This window comes from Bos taurus, chromosome 10, assembly GCF_002263795.3.
Source record: "Bos taurus isolate L1 Dominette 01449 registration number 42190680 breed Hereford chromosome 10, ARS-UCD2.0, whole genome shotgun sequence".
NCBI classification, from domain to species: domain Eukaryota; kingdom Metazoa; phylum Chordata; class Mammalia; order Artiodactyla; family Bovidae; genus Bos; species Bos taurus.
The window spans coordinates 83,125,324-83,149,378 of record NC_037337.1 but is presented as its reverse complement, the minus strand read 5'-3'; the positions used below and the strand labels follow the sequence as shown (position 1 = coordinate 83,149,378).

At 41.6% G+C, this 24,055-nt stretch overlaps 1 protein-coding gene and 1 pseudogene across 28 annotated transcripts in view; one reads left to right on the top strand and one right to left on the bottom strand.

Moving 5' to 3' along the window:
• The window catches only part of SIPA1L1 (signal induced proliferation associated 1 like 1), a 521,644-nt gene that overhangs the window by 126,672 nt on the left and 370,917 nt on the right, over window positions 1-24,055 (bottom strand). For 25 of the 28 annotated variants that reach the window (XM_059890919.1, XM_059890912.1, XM_059890910.1 and 22 more), the window contains one exon: window positions 11,925-13,726. In XM_059890919.1, coding sequence (XP_059746902.1) covers window positions 11,925-13,422 — 1,498 coding nt within the window. In that variant the 5' untranslated portion in view covers window positions 13,423-13,726. Of the gene's footprint in view, window positions 1-11,924; window positions 13,727-14,349; window positions 15,563-24,055 lie in introns of those variants that run through there. The other 3 variants (XM_059890927.1, XM_059890926.1, XM_005212098.5) reach the window with 3 other exon arrangements.
• On the top strand, window positions 19,495-20,148 carry LOC784762 (ribosomal protein L12 pseudogene; annotated as a pseudogene).

Genomic DNA, 24,055 nt, shown 5'->3' with positions numbered 1-24,055 from the left:
TATATAACTACATACAGTACAATCTTCATTAATCAGAAATCAGGAAATTAATATTCTAATACTCAAATTTCTCTAGTTCGTGATAGAGACCATGATAGAGTTCCTTCTATTAATTAATTATTATTAATTAATATTCTAAATTATTCTAAATTAATATTCTAAATATTCTAAATTAATATTCTAATACTCAAATTTCAAGGTTCGTGATAGAGACCATGATAGAGTTCCTTCTATTAAGGTGGCATGTACCAGTTTGTTCACTGTAAAGTCACTCTCATTCTTCTTATGATTTATAAATATTTTGGTGGGAGATACTTTTAGATGATGTAAATCCTGCTTGTACTCTTGTTTCTTCTCAAGGTGTCATCCACTGACTTTAGCATCTATCACTTGTGTGTCTAAGAAGGTTTACAATAGTAAAATTCAGTCTCTAGAATGGTGTTTTGGGTTTATGGGGATCAATTGGTGGTCTTGGTTAATTTCCACAAAACCACCATGACCACACACAGACTTGTCAGTGGTCTCATTTCCTGAAAAGAGAGGAAAAGGAACTGCAACATATTATCCGGTGTCCAGACTGTAACACAAGGTCATATACACAGAGGGCCCTCCCTGAGTCTACCTGATGCTATGAATACAAGATACACTGGCTCCCCAACTCAATAAACTTTATACTTTGCATCAGTACCAAACATTCCAATTGTGAAATAACTGCTGAGCCTAGCCTAATCTATTGCAGTCCTTGCCTTCAAGGATTGCTTCAGTTCAGTCGCTCAGTCGTGTCTGACTCTTTGCGACCCCATGAATCACAGCACGCCAGGCCTCCCTGTCCATCACCAACTCCCGGAGTTCACTCAAACTCACGTCCATCGAGTCGGTGATGCCATCCAGCCATCTCATCCTCTGTCATCCCCTCCTCCTCTTGCCCCCAATCCCTCCCAGCATCAGAGTCTTTTCCAATGAGTCAACTCTTCGCATGAGGTGGCCAAAGTACTGGAGTTTCAGCTTTAGCATCCAGTCCTTCCAAAGAAATCCCAGGGCTGATCTCCTTCAGAGTGGACTGGTTGGATCTCCTTGCAGTCCAAGGGACTCTCAAGAGTCTTCTCCAACACCACAGTTCAAAAGCATCAATTCTTTGGTGCTCAGCTTTCTTCACAGTCCAACTTTCACATCCATACATGACCACTGGAAAAACCATAGCCTTGACTAGATGGACCTTTGTTGGCAAGGTAATGTCTCTGCTTTTCAATATGCTATCTAGGTTGGTCATAACTTTTCTTCCTTAGACTGGTTATAAACCAGGGCACCACAGAAAGTGTTGGCCAGAAACTGGGACTCAGGTGACTGGAACAGTGGTGGGAAAGCACCTGCACCTTTAGGAGGAAGGGGGTTACTCAGAAGCCCAGGAGAGGCAGGAAGCCCACCCATCCTGATGCATGGACAGGAGAAAAGGCAGCTCCATGCAGCAGGGGAGTAGGCTAAACCTCTCCCAACCTGGCACCCACGTGGGCTGGTACTGAGCACTGTGTACACTACCCTCTCGCTCCATACACTCCTCCCTGTTAGGGTCTCACCTACTTTTCCAGTGCCAGCCCTCACTTCCCCGCTGGAAGGTGAGACCAGCTGGGGAAAAAGACACACAGCGCTGCAGGGAAGCCTGCCACCTATACCAATCTGCCTTGGCCTTTGTGGCAAAGATCAATGGACCAAGGAAAACCAACAGCATAACAGGGAAAAAAAAAAAAAAAAAAGACAAACAGAGAATACAACTCAGAAGATACAGATCATGCAAGGGAAAAAAATTAGAAAAAATTATTTAAATGAATACCAATGGAGAAATGTGGGGTATATAAAATAAGGATAAACTATTAGAACAATAACTACAGGGAAACAAAAATAATGAATTCCTGGCAAATAAAACTACAATTACTAAAATAAAATGAAAGGGCTGGAGAGTAGAACATAGAGAGGTACATATCAATTTCTGAACCAAAAGATAAAATTAATATATAAAATAAAAAGAAATTGAAATTATGAAAGAAAAAAACAGAGGATAAAACAAGATAAATCCATCATCTATCAAAATGGAGTTCCAGGTAGAGGAAATAAAGAAATTGTAAAAGAATTTGTTCAATGGTTTTTAAAAGTAAGGAAAAGGGAATTCCCTGGTGGTCCAGTGGTTAGGATAGGTGGTGCTTTCACTGGTGGGGACTGGGTTCAGTCCCTGGTTGGGTAACTAAGATCCTGCAAGCTTCATGGCACACCCCGCCCCCCCCCCACCCACACACACCAAAAAAAAGATCAGGAAGATAATTAATGTTCTAAAGCTTCTCATTTGTCTTAACAGTACTCAGGGCAAGCTACAAGTACCATGAAGGCAGGTTTATTTGCTTTTGTTCTCCTCCAAGCACCATAGCTGACACAGGCTAGATGCTTTAAAAATATCATGCAATAAATGAATAAATGTATGAATGTGCAGTTGTTAATTTTTAAAACTACTTAAAAATATTAAGGGCACTGATTAATAGGAAATTGGGTAATAAATCTGTATATAAGAAATACATAGGTACACAGAGTACTACACATAAATAAGCAAAAAATAAAGATCTACTGTATAGCACAGGGAACTATACCCAATATCTTGGGTACAGTTATCTTATCCATCCATATAAATGTATGAATAACTGAATCACTTTGCTGTACACTTGAAACCAACACAACAATGTAAATTAACTATATCTGAATTTAAAAACAAGAATGGCAACAAAAAAGAAAAGATAAAGAAGATTACAATCAAATACTGAGATTAGGAGATCGATTACTACCTCCAACTCTGCATTGTTAACTTTCATAGTAATATATCCTTTTGTTTGATTTGTTTATCATCTGTTTCCCTCCACTAGAATGTAAGCTCCATGAAGGTGTTTCATTTTATTTCTCATTCCAAGCATCCTAAACCATGCTGAGTATGATGAAGGCACTCATGCATATGTCGCGGTCCCAGACGTGCAATACTTAATATCTCCCTTTCAGAAATTGCTCACAACAAATTCAGCCACAAGAAATGCAATTAGCTGAGAGTCTCTGGCTGTAGTATCTTCGGATCTTCTGGTTTTTCCAGCCCAGACATACTCTTCCTGGGCAGCCCCAGGACTGAGTGTGCCTGGAGGGGAACTGACTGCCCACAAGAGACCGCTCTATTGTTCCTTTTTCTTTCATGGCATTGGTTGAGATTTTGTCACATGACACAGTAAGCTGAGGCTCCCCCTGCCCATTTTCATTTCTTCTCCCTTTCATAGTGTCAGACCTGTACTGTGGACTGAAGACCTTCCCTGATAAATCCTGCTTCCTCTCCCCTCTTCTTTCACAGGCATGGCCCCAGGTCCCTAACAAACCACTTGCATGCCAATACTGTCCAGCATCTGCTTCTCAGACAACTTGATCAATAAGGTATCTGTTACATGATTAAATCATATCAACACAATCATGTAAGATGCAAATTGCTCTGTGATTAGACTGGTGTATTTGGCAAAGACAAGAGGATGAATTTTGAGTAGGGGGGACCGGAGATGAAGAGACTAAGACAATGGCCAAGAATTGCGTCAAAAGGCAACGAGGGCTTGAAGTAACCTGGGACCAGGACGCAGAGAACAGGAAATCAGCAACAGTGTGGAGGGAGATGCAAGAGGCCTTCCCAACTGACTGGAGGTTAACATCAATGAAGAGAGGCATCAAAGGGGCTTCAGTGTTTCAAATCCCAGAGACTGATAATAGCGGTAGCATTTACAGCATGAGGGCAACGATGAGGGTAGGCTTGTTCAGGGAGAAAAACGGAGAAGCAGTCAAAATTTGTGTCCCAGGTTTCAAGCTGCCGGCTAGATAACCAACCAAGTGGAAGCAGGTAAGGCTGGTAAGGAATGTAGCCAGAACTGAAGAAAAAGCCTGGGAACAGAGGTCTTTTATTTGGATATAAATGTAGACTACTTTTTCTAAAAAGAGTGTTCTGAAGTCATTCATTATAAAGGAAATAGGTAAACTGTGCTAATCAAATAGAAATAGGAAAATAAAAGCCAAGTGGATATAAATATGTTATTAATGAAGGTGGCACAGATGAGCATCAGATTTTCTTCTGGGAGGTGAAGTAAAACAGAAGATACAGGAAAAAAATAAATAAAATAAAACAAGCAAACAAAACACACCTATCATCAGAAAGGCAGGCATTTAGTAGCTACCAGAAAATAATTCCTGGCATCAAATTCTAAAATAAATTTCTCACGTGGAACTTTCTAAAAGGCCAAAGGATGACAAAAAGGCCAGTATCGCCATCATCAGTTCATTGAAAAGCACACTCTGTCGTTGTATGATTGGATCTTTACAAGATGACCTTGAATAAAGTCAAGTGTCTGAGCAAAGGTGGCCTTTGGACCGTCTAGCTTGATTTTATAAAACTAAACAGAGAGGAGCAGCTGAGAGGCACATGCCCTTTTAATCAGCCTTCACAAGCCTCTGAACTGAGACGGCTCAGGGAATATGAACTCCTGGATGGCTCACAGATCAGAGTTCAATCAGTCACGGGGCTTGGGAGATCACGGCCGAGAAAGCAGAGGATGCTTGTTTTCCAAAGAGCTAACATGCACACCTTCCTACCTAACGGCCTTCTTGCTACCAGAAGCCCCGAGCAGGTCAAGAGACAGCAGCAAAACACTCCTAGGTGAGTTTCTCAGGAAGTTATTTAGTGCCCCAAATCTCCCTGAAAAGGATTACATAACTAGAGAGCTGCCTTCAAACAAATAAAACACAGTTTATATGCTCTCAATAAAAAATGAAAGACAAGGGCATGAAAACAGTAAGCTATTACACATGAATAAAATCTTTCCCTATTAGTTTTGGCAGAAATACACTGTTAAGTTCAAGAACACAGAGCACAACATGGTTTAGGAGAACAGACTTGCTGACTCTGGAGTTTTATCACATACTTGAAATACGACTGTTCACAAAAAACTAACCATAGACTAGTTATCCTTTCAGAACTCTGAATTACAAGGCATTCCATGGTACTATACTCAAGCTTAATGTTGCTACAGTTACAGAAGAAATAAAATAAGCACAGAGTTTTACAAATAAGTTGAGCTTTAAGGTGTCCTCTGATGTTCTATATGTACCATACAATAATCCACTGAAACTTACAGTAGGTAATGATACACATGTAAAAACCTGAACTTGCAGAATACTGCCTGATAACAAAACTGGATAATATATTAGAGTACTAAAGCTGTCACTTCAAGTACAAATGCAGTTCAGAGTATATATTCTAAAGAAAGGGTAAAGATGGTTGATTCGAAGAGAGTGAAAGGAAAATAAAACTGGACATTACAGTAGCAACCAAAATCCAACAAGGCCTCAAACTAATAATCCAGGAGCCCAGCATACTATTCAACTTGACTTGTATACGTGTGAGTGTGCGTGTGCAAACACATGTGTGGTGAGGTGGAGTGAGGCGGTGGTGTATAGGAGGAGGAAGGTGAACTGCAGAACAATCAAATCTGGTGGCTTCAAGTTATCAGAAGAGTAAGCAAGTGCAGAGCATTAGTGTTCATCCCTTCCAGGAATGAGAAAATATTCTTAGATGCTCTTTAGACCTGATAATGGCAGCTGCTTCTGGCCACTGGGCAGGAAGGGAAGGCCTGGCCCGATCACAGCATCTTCAGTAACCTGACTTTGAGAGTGACATTCCATCACTATCAACACTTTTGATCAATGGAGCAACAAAGAACACAGTGAAAGCAACCCTTGGGCTCCTCTCTTTTCCATTAGTGCGCTGGTCCAGTGGGATTCAGGGAGGATGTGTCTCGGACCCTTGTATACGCAGTGCAGAACTGAAACAGTCCTGTCCTGGAACTTTAATCATGGTGACTAAGTGAAAACTCAACACAAAATACATATGTACTCAAAGGGAGAGGCCCAGATTAATTCTGATGTTAGTGTACTGCCTCATCTGTGCCTCTAAGGATGTGGTTGCATCACTTGGACTTATCACAATACAACTTTGCCTCGGGGTCCTATGAGCATTATGTGAGGAGCTCTGCATAAAGCACAAAGTAATAACACAATAAATGTTAGCTATGTTATTACCGTCATTTAATCCTCGGCGAGTTAGAACCATCACACGCACTGGCAAAACAGCAAAGAGAAGTGGGGAAGAGGAAGGACCAGAAAGAAGAAATTGATGGTTTGTTACTTATTTCAACAGATGCATACAATGGGAGGATTGCTCTGCTCAGCCAGCAATGGACTGGGCTCATGAGATGGAGACAAATATGCTCTAAAGTCTAAATCTGCAAAATAATGAAGTTCATAAAAATAATGTAATATTTAAAAAGTGACAGCAGCTTCATCAGAAAAAGACAGTTAAGTTTTACGTATCATGTCAACAATACACACTTCAGTAATGTGGATTTTTCCCCCAGAGATTTAGCCTCAGTGAAATCAGGATTCATTAAACCCAGTATCTGGTGATTACGAGGTTGGACTGACAGGTCAGAAGCGCTACGCCCTGTTGCTGGAAGAGAAATTACACCTGTTGTGGATGTACTCCTTCAACAAGATGACTCTATTCCAGGTTCTGATTAGGAAAAACGAGTTAGTGTACTAATTTCAGTGAATCAAAAATTTGTCTAACTATATTTTACACTGTGATGAAAAGTACAGCTATCACTTATACCAAAATATGACACCAACAAACTTATCTATGCAACAGAAACAGACACACAGACATAGAGAACAGACTTGTACTTGCCCAGGGAAAGGGGGTGGGGAAGGGATGGAGTCAAAGTCTGGGATTAGCAGATGCAAACTATTATATACTGTACGGATAAACAACAGGTTCCTACTGTATAGCACAGGGTAATTCAATATCCTGTGATAAAGCATAATGGAAAAGAATATGAAAAAAATGCATATGTGTATAAACGATTCACTTTTCTGCACAGCAGAAATTAATACCTTGCAAATCAACTATACTTCAATAAACTAAATTTTAAGAAAGGTACAGATACTACATAAAGTTTATAATACACAGTTATAGTTTAAGGGGGTTAATTTCTGCTTCAAGTTATTCAGATCCACAATCTGTTGTATCTTCTTTGTAACAAATGATCTACCTGATTTGAAAGTTTGTATGGCCCAAGAAAACACAGCAGGTGCTCTCTGACACTGCCTTCCTGTACCAGTTTCATGTATTAACTATTGTTCTGCGTTTCCTCTGTAAACCCTGATGATAAATGCCCAAGGGCACTAGGCGGCAATCTCTGGAGCCACACACTCTTTCTGCTCCCACCAGCTGGACTCCATGCTGACTAAGAGTCAAGCTGTGTCTTCCCAAACCAGTTTATACCAGTGGACTTGTTATTGTAATTACGAAATTTAATTAAATATTATGAAAGTTGATGGAATATAAGTACAAGAGATAAATCTTGTTTCTTATTAAAAACTAAATTGAAGGCTTTGGAAAGACTTCATAAAAGCAAGTCATTAAAAGGAAAGCTATTGGATTAGATGTGGGAAAGACCTATAAAAAAAGGAGAAAAAAATTTTAAATCTAAAATTCTGTAAGATTCAGAGTGTTTTGCTACTGTCTATGTTTATACTGTTAATACAATGTAGAATTCAAAATAGCAGAATCACTGTCAAAGAAGCACCCTTGGCCTCACCAAAATTTAGCAAATATATATTTATTATTATTACATAGTTTAGTGAAAATAAGATATTTTGAATATGTATACTTTTGCAAGACTCCCTATCTTAATGATTTTTTCAACTAAACAGTTCCAATTATGTTAGCTAAGAGGGTATGGTCGGTCTATAAATAGAAAAATGGTTTAAATGAGAAATTTCTTTGAATTAATAGCTCTTAAATTTATGAAGTGTTATGATCTAAACTGGATCACCGTGGAATACAGGTGTTCAAATTTTTGTTCCTTACTTTTGAAAGACAAAGTACTTTGAACAACATTCTACCAGATTTAAAGATAAAAACACTCTCCTTCCTTTAGTCTAATATAGTAGAGAGCAGAGCAAAACAGTCAAGAACATGACTCTGGTCAGACACCCCAAATGTGAAATCCTGGCTCCAATACTATTAATTTCAATGACAGCTTAACCGCTGAAACCAGCCACACAAACCCCAGTTTTCTCATCTAGAAAATGCCTTCAATAATTATATCTATACCACAGGGGACATGGAGACACTGAAATGAGAAAATACACATCAAACCACATGGTAAGTTTCTAGTACACAGTAAGTGCTCAAAATGTTCATCATTAATGTGATTATATTACCTAGAGCCAGATATCCTGGAATGTCAAGTCAAGTGGGCCTTCGGAAGATTCACTACGAACAAAGCTAGTGGTGGTGATGGAATTCCAGTGGAGCTATTTCAAATCCTAAAAGATGATGCTGTGAAAGTGCTGCACTCAATATGTCAGCAAATTTGGAAAACTCAGCAGTGGCCACAGGACTGGAAACAGTCAGTTTTCATTCCAATCCCAAAGAAAGGCAATGCCAAAGAATGTTCAAACTACCACACAATTGCACTCATCTCACATGCTAGTAAAGTAATGCTCAAAATTCTCCAAGCCAGGCTTCAGCAATACGTGAACCATGAACTTCCAGATGTTCAAGCTGGTTTTAGAAAAGGCAGAGGAACCAGAGATGAAATTGCCAACATCCGCTGGATCATCAGAAAAGCAAGAGAGTTCCAGAAAAGCATCTATTTCTGCTTTACTGACTGTGCCAAAGCCTTTGACTGTGTGGATCACAAGAAACTGTGGAAAATTCTTCAGGAGATGGGAATACCAGACCACCTGACCCACCTCTTGAGAAACCTATATGCAGGTGAGGAAGCAACAGTTAGAACTGGACATGGAACAACAGACTGGTTCCAAATAGGAAAAGGAGTATGTCAAGGCTGTATATTGTCACCCTGCTTATTTAACTTAATGCAAAGTACATCATGAGAAACGCTGGGCTGGAGGAAGCACAAGCTGGAATCAAGATTGCTGGGAGAAGTATCAATAACCTCAGATATGCAGATGACACCACCCTGAGGGTAGAAAGTGAAAAAGAACTGAAGAGCCTCTTTGTGAAAGTGAAAGAGGAGAGTGAAAAAGTTGGCTTAAAGCTCAACATTCAGAAAACTAAGATCATGGCATCTGGTCCCACCCCTTCATGGGAAATAGATGGGGAAACAGTGGGAACAGTGTCAGACTTGATTTTTCTTGGCTCCAAAATCACTGCAGATGGTGACTGCAGCCAAGAAATTAAAAGACACATACTCCTTGGAAGGAAAGTTATGACCAACCTAGACAGCATATTAAAAAGCAGAGACATTACTTTGCCAACAAAGGTCTGTCTAGTCAAGACTATGGTTTTTCCAGTAGTCATGTATGGATGTGAGAGCTGGACTATAAAGAAAGCTGAGCGCTGAAGAACTGATGCTTTTGAACTGTGGTGTTGAAGACTCTTGAGAGTCCTTTGGACTGCAAGGAGATCCAACCAGTCCATCCTAAAGCAGATCAGTTCTGGGTGTTTACTGGAAGGACTGATGTTGAAGCTGAAACTCCAATACTTTGGCCACCTGATGCGAACAGCTGACTCATTTGAAAAAACCCTGATGCTGGGAAAGATTGAGGGCAGGAGCAGAAGGGGACAACAGAAGATGAGATGGTTGGATGGCATCACCGACTCAACTGACATGGGTTTGGTTAGGCTCCAGCAGTTGGTGATGGACAGGGAGGCCTGGCATTCATTGGGTTGCAAAGAGTTGGACACAACTGAGTGACTGAACTGAACTAGGGAAAAGAGCCAACTACTATGAATACATAAGTAAGATTATAAGTAACATGTTCTCTCCTGTGTTGGAATGTCAGTTCTTTAGGAAGATGGCCTCCTCTACAGACAGTTCACAAACACCTGTGGAAAACTTCTCCAGGCTCAATAAAACAGGGATTTTCAGCAAGGGGCAATTTTCTAGAGGACATTTGGCAATATCCAAATGGAGACCTTTTAGGTCATCACAAGTCAGGGTACCTATCAGCATCTGGGATGTAGGCCAGGGACACTGCTAAACATCTTATATCCCAGAATGTGTAAGACTATAGGATATAACAAACAAAGAATTATCTGGTCCCAAATACCAAGATGGCAAGGTAAAAATACTCTGTAGCCTTAAGGACAGAATAAGAAAGAAGTGATTTCTAAAATCTGAACTCCACAAAGTTTTCTGAGAACATAAAGATGGGTGATCAATGAAGTCAGGATTTTCATTATCATATTAGTTTCAGGACCTTTGCCATAGATGTTTAAGAGACATGGATACCAAGCACTGAGACAAGGCTCCTTTGGTCAATAAACCATTGTGAATACAGCCGATCATACGATAACCTTACAATAAATTTGATTTTAAAGTAAGCAATGTCATACAACTAGAGCACTAGAATGAAGTACTAGAAATCAAACTTCCTTTGGAAGAATAAATCTCAAAAGGACCCAAAACCCCCAAACAGTGGGTGGGAAATTGAAAGATCACTCTAGTAGCTTGTATACAGGGGGCCTCTCACTTGGTCTCAATGCAGAGATTACTGAGCTAGCTTGTGGACCACAGGTGTACGTTCTTCCTTGGTGAGCATCTTGTCTTCTAGCTCAGGTCCTTGCATGACAAACTCATTCTTCAATTAATAATGCTGCTCAAAAACACTATTAGAAAGCTCCTAAGAGTTCATTTAAACTACCTGTCAGTGAATTCACAGAGTTTTCTTAAAAGCATGAGATAAAACTGTGTATACACAGATCAATCCAACAATATAGATATATGCTGCTGCTGCTGCTGCTAAGTCGCTTCAGTCGTGTCCGACTCTGTGTGACCCCATAGACAGCAGCCCACCAGGATCCCCCGTCCCTGGGATTCTCCAGGCAATAACACTGGAGTGGGTTGCCATTTCCTTCTCCAAGGCATGAAAGTGAAAAGTGAAAGTGAAGTCGCTTCAGTCGTGTCCGACTCTGTGCGACCCCATAGACGGCAGCCCACCAGGCTCCCCTGTCCTTGGGATTCTCCAGGCAAGAACCCTGGAGTGGGTTGCCATTTCCTTCTCCAAGGCATGAAAGTGAAAAGTGAAAGGGAAGTCACTCAGTCGTGTCCGACCCTCAGCGACCCCATGGACTCCAGCCTTCCCGGCTCCTCCATCCATGGGATTTTCCAGGCAAGAGTACTGGAGTGGGGTGCCACTGCCTTCTCCGATACAGACATATATTTTCCCCCAAAGCAGAAAAAGAAGTCATCAACATGTTAATGGTACCTCTCACTCCAGTGCCTTTTATACTCAAATCTAGAAGACCAAGGTTTGATTCCCAACTCTTAGATTTTTGTCAAATAATAAAATTCTCACTAAAATGCCTGTGAAATGAATGGGAATGTATTATAATTGTCATTTAGTAATGAGAACATTGAGGGAGAAAAGAAATGACCCTGTACCAACTGTAAAAGTACTAAACAAATAAAAAAACCAGCATCAAGATTGCTTTTGAAACCCTTTAAAAGCTGTATTTAAAATATTTTTAACTTCATATGACATTTATCCCTAAAGGTGACATAGCAAGTCTTCTATGTAAGCATTACAATTTCATCCACTGAATCAAAGGTTTTTTACTTAAAAAAATTAATATTCTGTATACAAGATATTTAACATATCTAAAAGGAGAAAGTAACTCACAAAATGCAAATGAAAATACACTGCAGCCAACAGCTAACTCTTTCGCCATCAAGAGAAGGCGTTCACGCAAAGCTTACATCACACTGCCTTATGAAACCTGACAGACAGTACTCCTTTTCAGAAAGTATGGCAAAAGAAAATTAAAGATCTCTACTCACCCTTCTGATAGAAGAACTTCCTGTAATAGTAGGCGCCGAGATCCACGTGTTCTACGATGTATCTTTTCACCCGATCCAGGTGTAACACCAAGTTTTCCTTGGGCACTTCAAGTACTGCCACGCCTGCATTTGTACAATGGGAGCTGAGTGTAGACTCAAAGGAGGCACTTTCACATCCACTAAAGGAACCAGAATTTGATTTGGACAGGCTGATCTTCCTTTCCCCTTCTCCACCAATCTCATTCCGAAAATAGGGACAGCTCATCACCAGCTCATTGCTTTTATCATCTCCCTGGTCCATGCTGAGGCTTCCCTTGGAATTCAGGTCCTCTGTGCTGCCCATTGGGGAGCTGAAGCTGGCCGAGTGGGACAAAGGCCCCGAGACCAAGGATGCCACCGCAGCTGCCGAAGCCCCGGTGGTGGTGTTTCTCCTCTTAATTACATTGTGCCTGTTCATAATCGCCTCGTTCAAGTCAAATAAGATACTCTGGACATCGTAGTGGGCAAAGCACTTCGGGCATGTCCAGGGCCTGACAGAGTCTTCCGATCGGTTATCTTCAAGATCCGACGACTTCCCAAGTTCCTCACCTTTGGCATTGCGTAATTTACGAAAAATGGACGAGTCTCCGGTTTCCGACTTGGAGCGCCGCTTGAGTGGTTTTTCCCTTTCCTTAAAGAGCCTGAGGTTCTCTCTCTGTGAGATGGGCCCGTCTATAACATCCAAGGAGAAACCAGAACCCTTGCCCCCACCGGCGATGAGAAAGTCACTGAGCTTGGTCGGACTGGGACCTCGATCAGACTTGTCGTCTTTGTAGCCCTTTAACAAGTCAAAGAAGCTTTCTCCGGACGTTCCCTGCTTATCAATTGAGGATGTGCTACCGTACTCCCTGTGCAGCGACGGCCCCGTCTTGTAGGTGGGCGAGATACATTCATCAAAGCTATCCACGTCAAGCTCACTTATGGTGATGTCGCTGTTGCTGCGCTGCCGTATCCGGCGCAGAGCCTTCCTGGGGGAGCTGGGGTAGGCTTCGGGCATGAGAAATCTGGAGTCCATGTTCTCCGACGGCCGCGTCTTGCTCTTCAGCGTGTTCTGTATGCTTTTTAACATGGCTGAGTCACTGGAATTGAGGCTTACAGAACTTCCCTGACTCACAGGACTGCTTTTGGAGGACATGCTCTCAAGGCAACTTGAGGTTTCTATTTCCTGGCTTGAACGGCTAGATTCTTTTACGTTTTCCTTTCTGGGGGGCCAATCTGCAATTCTTGCCCGAACTCCCATCTTTGGGACTCCGGGGGTCGAAGTTATATGGTGAGAACCTTCGCTTCGGGGGGGCCCTACAGGAGCCATGACAGATGACCCTAAGCTGCCATTCTGGGACCTGAAACGTCGCATGTAGAAGTCGTCTGTGTGGACTTTGGGGGTGCCATCTGCGCCCACAATGGATGCCCTTTCAGTGGCAACCGGCCTCTCTGTCTGTGACCGTTTCAGGCTGGTCATGATGCAAAAGCAGTTTGACTTAAATCCCCACAGAAAGGACCATCATACCTAAGTTTTAAATGTGCACTTCCCTTTTGGAGAATGGCTTCCAGAAAATACAGCAGTTGCACGAGATCTTAATCTTTTTCATTTAAAAGGTTAAAATAACTCCTTATTTTCAAATCTCTGAAAATCCAGAGCTTTAGAGCATTATAATCCACAAGAGTTCCTTTGCTTTACTTTGATGAGATGGCTTTCTTTCAGAAAGAACTGAATGGAACTTGTATCACTGGGACTCTGTGACTGCCATAATCCCATGCTTTCTCTAAAAGAGAGAAGGACACTTTGGATTAGCATTTAATAAATACATCTAAAAATAAATATGCAATTGCCAAAACCAAACACATCTAAATAAAAGATTCACTAACTGGATTGTGGCTCACAGTTTACAACCCATATTTTTAGTAAAGCAGATTTGAAAGCATTTAATAATATCCATCATTTAAATTACATATATTTTAAAAGACTATGAATACTTCAGCTTAATTGAACTGTTTCATATCATTAGAAGGCGGTGAGGGATCTTGTTCCAGGACATTAGCCCAAGTACAGACCACAAACAGACTCCAGTGACCTCTAACAATGCAGACTATCATGAACCGCTGTGCTGACCAGAAGTTCAAGGCATAACCGACAGAGTTCGATAATTAGAGCAACATACAGCTTTTTAACAAGACTAAAAATTGAAAAATTATGTTACTGAATATGTCGCAACACTTACTTTTTAACCTCTTCTGTATTTCAAAATTCAAACTTAGTTTTGTTTCTTTACAAAGGCTTACCAGAGTTGGCAAGAGCAAATACAACAGAGAGAAAATAAACACGGTTTTCCCCAAGCCATTCTACCCATTAGCATGCTTCTGTCATGCCCTCTAGTTTATTACTTACCCCAAAGAGCAGAATTTCAGAAAGCATCCAGCATTTTCCACCACCTCTTCCCGAGCTCTCTTTCCTTCTATCTACCCTTAAAGCTACAAACGTTTCACTAATTAGCAAAATGCCTGCATTTCCTTACGCATTGCAACCCACCCCATCCTCCGGTGCTAATTTATGAAGACAGCAGAAACCAAAAGCTGCTGTGAGCAGACCTTTCCATATCCCCCAGTCGACGACAGAGAACTGCTAACATCCTTCCAGGTGACGGGCAAAGAAAACCAACTTCCTCAGGAGCACGTCAATCAGGAGGCAAGAGGCACAAATTCTGAGCACAAAATCCTGCATGGTTGCGTACATCCTGAAAATAAAGGCAGAGGACCCTTTTCCAAGGCTCCACAAATGACACAAGAGGTGGCCTTTAAATTCCTGCCAAATGCATGTTTGCAAAGATGCTGCTGATCCAGCACTGCGCTGCCGGGGCCGCATTGTCTACAAATCACGGCTGACACCCAGGCCGACCCGGGCTCGCTGCGCTCCGCTCCCCAGCAACAAGCACTTACTTCCACGATAATTAAGCATCTCGCTAGTCGGCTTCCTGCCTCCCAGGCAGCCGCTTTAATTTCTCCTGCGCTATGCAGCATCATTTTAGAAGACTCGCTGCTATTTAAAGGCTGGAACATTTAGGGGTGTTTCAAAAATGCACGCCGCCTGCAGAACACAGGGCCAAAGAAGCTCCAGCTGGGCTCGCACGGGCTGCTTAGACCAGCCCCACACAAAAACGCCAATTGTTTTCCCTCTGGCTCCTCTTCACCATCTTTTGTGAAAGGGATAATGGTTTCTCACCGCTACCCAATGAAACCTGACTTTGGACCTCTCTAGATACTTCTACCATCAGATTGCTATAATTTGACTGTATATCTGGGAACTGTCCAGGCTCCTCTTGAACTATAAAACTTCAAGTGGAATAATGTGCTAACTGTTGCGTCTGAAAGAGACCATGTGGCCACAGCCAAGGTTCAAGAAGTGCTCCTTATAAAATGGAAGGAAACTGGGCAACTAAACCAAAATGCAAAGTAAACACTAGCCCATTTCAAAGAAAGAAAAAAAAAAGTCTTTTGACAACCCCAAACCACAATTTATGAGCTATTTTGTAACTAGGGAAAAAAGAAGCTGTTTATTTCAATGAAACAGCTTTCAAAGAAAGAATACACTGACATACAAAATAATTCTCAATAGATTCTTATGAAAATCAGATGTGTTCAACGTCTCTCACAAACTCACAGAAATCCAAATAAATCACCTATTGTTCCCAGAACTGACATTCTCTAAAAGGCCAGTGCACCAATCCCCCAGAGTAAAGACTCATTCGGGCCACATTTCATTTCCCTTAGAATAGAGTTGACTGCAGGACTCTTTTTTTAGTATCTGTGAAGTTATAGGTCAGCACTAAAATACAGTAAGTAACACTGACTTGGAAATGCCTGTCCTTGGTGGTCACTACTATAGGACTCCCATTCAGAAGCATCGCATATGCTGCCTGGGTCTTTTTAACAGGTTTTAAAAAATCTTACACAAGTGGGCTTCCCTGGTGGCTCTGTGGTAAAGAATCCGCCTGCCAATGCAGGAGACACAGGTTCGATCCCAGGTCTGAGACGATCCTACATGCCGTGGAACAACTAAGCCTGTGTGCCACGATGAATGAGCCAGCGATCCAGAGCCTGGGAGCCGCGAATACTGAGCCCATGTGCTACAACTACTGAAGCCCATGTGCTTTAAAGCCTAGGCCCCACAGCAGGAGAAGCCAACGCAACGAGAAGCCCACACACAGAAACTAGAGCGTGGCCCCCACTCGCCGCAACCAGAGAAAAGTCCTCACATCAGCGAAGACTCAGCACAACCAAAAACAAATAAAATTATTTTAAAAGTCTTACAGAGATATATTTCTTTGTATTAAAAAAAAATGCCGAGACTCCTGCTACATCTTGATTATGATAACTCAGTGTTATCTTTTAATTTCAAAATATACATGGGCACATAGGGGAGAGAGTGCCCACGCTCTTTAACGACCTGAAAAATCTGAGGAGGTTCAAGATGGGACAACTAAGGTAAATAACAGATTTTGTTTTCTTGTCATGGAGACTTCTTTCCTTTTCTCTTTTCCTCTCTTTCCCATCCTTATTTATAGCAACAAAGCCCTTCAGGTACAAGAGGAACCTTAGACACAGACCAGCATCTACAGAATATATACACTTTGTGTTTATTCAAGTACTAATTGAAAATAATGATGCCATCCATGTGTAATATGACACCACATCAATAATATCTGAAACCTATTCCTTTGGGTTAATGGAAATAGCAAACATATGCTAACAATGATTAGCAATTCTCTTAGTTATCAGCAAACCTGCCTAAGCATCACTAAATATGGTAAAAAAAAAAAAAAAAAACAATAGAATTAAGTAGAAGACATTAGTGACATGCTAATTTATAGTATGTCACCTCTATCTGTTCAAAGAGTAAACTATTTAAGAAATATCCTTATTATGTGTTTAATTTTACAGCTCTAGGTAGTACTTGAGTCCATGGTGGATCCATTTAGCTAGAATATCAACCCCATTGTTTAGTTCTGTGAGCTCCTGGAAACTCTATCAGCTAAGGAGAAGACGCAATCTACTCACTGAAACTCTTTCCATCATTCAAGGTCTATCACCACGTAACGTGCCACTGTTTTCTGATAAGACCATTCTTCCAAAGGAAGTGCCTCCTGCTCTCCGGTAAATCACCCCCCGTCTTTCTGAATTAACTTCTGAGCATGGACCACACACTTGGCACTAGAGATATTTGGGGAAACAGCCCCTCCCCCCAAGGGCGGCTACAGATGTAAAATCAGTCTCTGTCATCCTGGCTCACTTAGACATTTATATTCTTGACCTCTATCTCCCTCCTGAAATTCTGTCTTCTCTAGGCCTTCATGATGAACACATTCTTCTTAATTTCCCATGCCTCTTTCTTTTGGCTCCCTCCTCAGGATCACTGGTGGCTCCATTTAAAAGCAAGTGATTCCAGGGTGGTACCCTTGGCTTACTTCTCTTACTAGTCTTCAGAGTTTTTGAAGGTGCTGTAAAGGGTGTTACTATTAGGATGCATTTGAGCACCCAGTGCATTAGGATGAGATCGCAGGCCTGGGGGCACTGGAGTAAAACTATTACTCTGGAAACCAGGGTGTTGACTTGGCTGGATCAGTTGCCTGTGCAACTGAACGAAGCAGAATTAGGAAACTGCTTGGGAGAGATAGCTGCACGGTAGCCAGTACTGTCTGGAGATGTCATAGATACCCACAGCTTCAAATATATTATCTCTATGCATATATTATCTCTATGCAGTTACCTCCAAATCTCTTCTCATGACCCTTTCCCTTAAATTACAGATAAAACATATGCAAGTGCTCATGTGATATCTTCCTTATTTATCCATTTTCAACATGAATTATTAAGCAGAAAAATAAAATTTTTCCAAGAAATAAATGAGTGATAAGGAAGTGAGAACAATAAATAATTGAAGGAACCAAAGGAAAAGAACAACATGGGAAACTTTCTTTGTGCCAAGGGCATAAAAATAGTTTAAAGGTTACACAAGAAGATGTGGGAAGGGAAGAAAACAAAAAACTAACAACAGCTTACAGTTCCTGCCCTGAAATAACCTACAGCACGACATGGTGCACTCACTAAAAAGACGCAGTGTGCATGCTTAGTTGCGTCCAACTCTTTGGGACCCTACAGACTGGGGCCTGACAAGCTTCCCTGTCCATGGGATTTTCCAGGCAAGAATACTGGATTGGGTTGTCATTTCTCCTCCAGGGGATCTTCCTGACCCAGGGATGGAACCTGCATCTCTTGCATTGGCAGGCAGATCTTTTTTTTACCACTGAGCGACCTGGAAAGCCCATGAAAAGATGTAGCATTCTTCATCAATTACCTCCGTATTTCAAAATGGGATGTTGGTAGGTCCCTTAACCGGCACAGCCTCAGATACAGGGCCAACTCTCAATGATTCCAGGCAATAGAAGAAATTTTGATGATGAATAACTATACAAATACCCTGAGATTACACAGATAAACAATGTGAATATTTATAAAGTGTCAATGTAAACAGTTTATTAAGCTATATACACAGACTTAAAATATCCATAAATATTCTTTAGAATATAACAGGAAACTTAATTTTAAAACAGAAATATTACATCACAGTGTTTGGACATTAGATTAGCTATGATAACCAAATAAAGCCAATGATTTCCTTTACCTCCCTTCTTGGCTTTCCTGAATTACAGTCACATTACATAAAAGTAACATCTCTGATAAAAGGGACGTCTCACTCTTTCAAATCAGCCTTTAAACACGTACAACCATCCCCATGCAACGTCCTGGATAATTTAAGCTTTATGAATCAGCATTTAACTTTTTAGATCGGAATTTCCCCCTTCTTTCATTTCCGTTCTATCTCCTCAACAAAAATCAGGAAGGATTGGGAAGAGATGAGTTGATAAGTCTAGTTCCTGCTCTCCAAATGTTCACTATCTAAAAAAGACAACACTGATGGAGACAAAGTAGACTCAAATAATCTGCCCTCAAATTACCAAAGTGAATAAAGAAGTTATAGACACAAAACATACATAAACTGATGAATTTACATTTGAGTTCAGAGATAAGAAAACAAGTTAAAATGTGCTTGTTTTGACAGAGTAAGGAGCAAAAGAAAGAATAACATTTGCCTCCCAACTACACTCCAAACAAAAAGTTCAAGGAAGAAGGTTACATTTCAAAGGTCTAGTAAGGCTTGAACACGCTTTGTGCAGCTGCAGGTGAAGGAAACAACGTGAAAATTCGGCAGCAAGCTTGGTGGCAGAAGAGGGGTGGTAAAATATGAAGGATTTGAAAACAAATTTTTTTTAATAAAATTTAAAAGGTTTGGAGCCAGACACATGGTAAGAATTACTGATGGGTAAGAAAATGATTCAACAGCTGGCAAAATAAAGGAGAACAGAAATAAATGTGAACATTTATCTTATATTTGAATATGAGAAAACTCAGGCAATAAGCAATTAATATAATGCCAAGAGGAGGAGCTTTATCAGGAGGAGCTTAAAGTAAAGAGGTAGCTTTCGGCTTTCGGCTCGGGGGAGGCAGAGGTGCAACTTTCTTCGGTCGTCCCGAATCCGGGTTCATCCGACACCAGCCGCCTCCACCATGCCGCCTAAGTTCGACCCCAACGAGATAAAAGTCGTGTACCTGAGGTGCACCGGTGGGGAAGTCGGTGCCACGTCTGCCCTGGCCCCCAAGATCGGCCCTCTGGGTCTGTCTCCAAAAAAGGTCGGTGATGACATCGCCAAGGCAACTGGTGATTGGAAGGGTCTGAGGATTACAGTGAAACTGACCATTCAGAACAGACAAGCCCAGATTGAGGTGGTACCTTCTGCTTCTGCCCTGATCATCAAAGCCCTCAAGGAACCACCAAGGGACAGAAAGAAGCAGAAAAACATTAAGCACAGTGGAAACATTACTTTTGATGAGATCGTCAACATTGCCCGGCAGATGCGGCATCGGTCTCTAGCTAGAGAACTTTCTGGAACCATTAAAGAGATCCTGGGGACCGCCCAGTCTGTGGGCTGCAATGTTGATGGCCGCCACCCTCATGACATCATTGATGATATCAACAGTGGCGCAGTGGAGTGCCCCGCTAGTTAAGAACTGCAAAGGAAAAAGGAAAATAAAGGACCATTTGACAACCAAAAAAAAAAAATAATAAAGTAAAGAGGTAAACGGTAAAACGTAGTAAATAGAAAGGTAACCATGAACCAGAATTATTAGACGAAAAATAGCATTTGAGGTACAGCAAATGAATACTTGAGGGCGGGAGGAGAAGGGGACGACAGAGGATGAGATGGTTGGATGGCATCACTAACTCAATGGACATGAGTTTGGGTAAACTCCGGGAGTCAGTGATGGACAGGGAGGCCTGGCGTGCTGCGGTTTATGGGGTCGCAAAGAGTCAGACACGACTGAGAGACTGAACTGAAATGAATACTTTCAAGGAAAAGAAATCAGAGTTCATCAGGGGCATGCAGATTCTGTGGCTGGCACCCAGGGTATTAAGAGAGCTGACTAGATCCATGAAGGAGGTGAGTGTTTTTAAAAAAGTAATTTGTCCATTAATATTCATTTAAAATCCATTAGAAAGTTACTCATCAATCCTGCAAACTGTGATCTAGTACTGATCATCTAATTACCAAATAGGGTCTGGGGAAGGGGGATATGAGAAATGGACAGGGCGCAGAAAGACAACCAGTAAATGTCTACTATGCGGGAAGAAAGGCTTGTCAACTTTCTCTAAACTGTGTTTCAAATCCTTCAAGTTATTAATTCATAAGAAAGGGTTCCATAATTAAGGAAGGGACACACTATCACCTGCGTTAGGATTTGGTAATACATGTTAGTATATGAAGGCTCCGTGAAATATATAGATTTAAAAAAAACCAACACAACTATTAAACTAAGATATTTCTTAACTGATTTGGCCATGGACTTATTTTTTTAAGAATATTTTTATATTGTACATTCTATTGAATGTAACTGAGGACAAACAGGCCCGGTTTCAGAAGAACTCAGGATACAAACAAAATGGTTTATACGCTATAAATTTAGTTATTTTTTTAGTCGTATAGGTATATAAACAAGCCAAAGGAAATTCACCAAGGGAGTTATAATACTTGTCTGTAGACAGATTATAAATAATTCCTTTTTTAAGTATTTAACTATATTATTTATTTTCTAAAATGAGCATGCATAACTTTTATAACAAGAAAAAGTTTAGGAGAAAAAAAGCAACTCATTCTGTTACTAAAAACAATAAACTATCTGAGAATGTTGTATGATGGACACACACTTGAATACTAATTTTTAAATACAGCACCATGTAAAACCTCAAACCATTCAAATCACCAAACGAGTCAAAATGCAACAGATGTCAAGTCCTTCCAATAAGATGATCTTGTGCTAAATCCTCTGATTAAAACGGAATCAAAGGAGGGCTACATAAAATAGAAAGTACTGAAGATTATAAGATTAAGCAGTATTTACAGGATTTGAATAATTACTCCATACAGATGATTAATACAGTTTCTTGCATTCCTCATTTTTGTGTGTATTTAACGTTGCTTTCTTTATATTTAGTATTGACACAAAAGCCCCCTCCTACCTAAGAGCGTCCATTTCACCCTTTCACAAGGTTGCAGTGACCTGGGTAATCAGGGGAGGCTGCCTAAACAGCACAGACTGAGTCGTCATCACTCATTGCCCTTCCCTGGAATACATCTACTTTCCCACGTACACATGAGTGAAGCGAAAGTTGCTCAGTCGTGTCTGACTCTTTGCAACCCCATGGACTATACAGCCCATGAATTCTCCAGGCCAGAATACCGGAGTGGGTAGCCTTTCCCTACTCCATGCTTCTCAGCTTTTGACCTTACAGCCCTCCTCCTGTAGACATTTGGGCGAAACTGGAAGAAGGTCACCGTTCGGGCTGCAGACCAACACTCTGGAGAGTATTATCATATTATCCTGAGGTATCGATGGCTCGTGGAAACTGTATATTTAACCCGGAAAGGAAGAATCTAGTAGTATTGACTTTCTCTGAAGGCAGGAGGGAAAGAGACGGTCTAAACTGCATTAAGTCAGATTTAAACTAGATAAGCTGTGAAAATTGCCTCTGATCCACATATGACGAACTGCGGCTGAGAATCTGCATCAGTAAGGACAGCTTTTCAGGCAGCCCACACGGGCTACGGGAGCACCAGCTATTGGTGTTCTACATAAGGCAGTCACTATCAAAAGAGAAAGCAAAGAGGGAACATTTCCACCCTCAAATCCCTATAATCTAACTGGAAGAGGACTAGAGGGTTCAGTAAGACAGAACGTCACAACTGGCTTTGTCAAAGACATCAAGGTTTTCTCATTTGAGAAAGAGAAAGCAAAGAGGGAACATTTCCTCAAATCCTTATAATCTAACTGGAAGAGGACTAGAGGGTTCAGTAAGACAGAATGTCACAACTGGCTTTGTCAAAGACATCAAGGTTTTCTCACTTGAGTATTTAAAATCCAAAAAGAATTTAAGAAAGTGCACTTGAGACACAGAAAAAGCAGAGAAAGTCACATCAGTAAGAGCAATGGGTGTCTGTGTGTGTGCTCAGTCGTGTCCGACTCTTTGTGACCCGTGGACCGTAGCCCTGCAGTCTCCTCTGTCCGTGGAATTTTCCAAGCAAGCATACTGGAATGGATTGCCATTTCCTACTCCAGGGGAATCCTCCCAACACAGGGATCGAACCCACGTCTCTTACGTCTCCTGCACTGGCAGGCAGATTCTTTACCACTGAGAACAATGGGTAAACAGAAAGTTCCTTTTAAGCACAACTCTAATACCCTAATCACTGTTAATCACAGTAACCATGTTTCACTTAGCAGATTTTAAAATAGCACACCCAAGGACAGAGAGCTTAAAAGGAAAAAATTAAAACACAAAATCACTCCACCTTGCCTTAATGTTTCCTTAAATACAGCTGCTGGTGAGTTACTCGTCTGCTTCACTCTACACTTACTTCTAAGGATAAACTCTCTCCCCACGGTGCTCAGAGAGCACGGGACTCTGCCATCCTGTCCACTCCGTGACCCGTGAGCATCCCCCGAGTCCTCATAAGCCCCCCGGGACGTGAACATTTCCCTTTCAGCGAGGGAAAGTGCACTGACATAAAAGCGTGGAGGGCTCTCTAATAAATACTGAGCTGGCAGTTAGAGGAATTACAGCAGAAAAACTGCTTTGAACACACATTAAAAAAGAAAAAAAGCCTCCATTTATAGCCTGAGTATTACTTCTGAAGCCCAATCCAGACACGAATCTCAACACCCAGTGGGGAAAACCTGCTGCAGTGGTCAGGTCGCTTGCCTTCTGCGCACCTTCAGAGGTCCTTCAACTGCAGCCCCGTTGCCGTCTGAAGTGGGCCGGGAGCTCAGAATTAGGCGGCATCCACTCCTGGTGTCCTTCTAAGAGCAGGAACGGGTCTGCCCTCCACAGACCAGCACCTTTTTATAAAGCTCCACAATGGCTGAAGCTGAATCGAGGGTGTCCCTCTTGACCTTACATTCAGCATCTAGAATTGTGAGTTATGAGGATGAATAGCTTGTCTGATCCTTTCATTTTCCACCCAAGGCGTCTCAGGGCCAGAAATGTTAAGTCCACCATGTGAAACAGGCAGAGCCCACATATGGAGTCAGGTCTCCTCGTGCCCTGACTCCTGCCCTGGTTGCTATACTGGGCTGTCCTTCCAGAACTTGCTTTTGCAATAATCTCCTGCCACCAGCTGTAACTACAGTCTGAGCATCCATCTGAACCAGCTACTGTGCACTAACTACCTGGCTTACTCCCCACATCCCTCTGCAGGCAGGTGTCATCCACCACCATCCAGGGCTGTTCAGAAGAGACTGGGTCACTGCTGGGTCTGACCCCTAAGCCCTGCTCCTGCCACCAGAGCATCCTCCCTCCTTATTAAAATGCCTCTCCTGCTGTTAATATTACTTTCTGCAATTAACTCTACACATGGTTGGGCTTTTTCTCAAGTGGATATTAGGTTCTGGAGGACAGAGAGCCATCCAATCCTTATCTCCAAAGC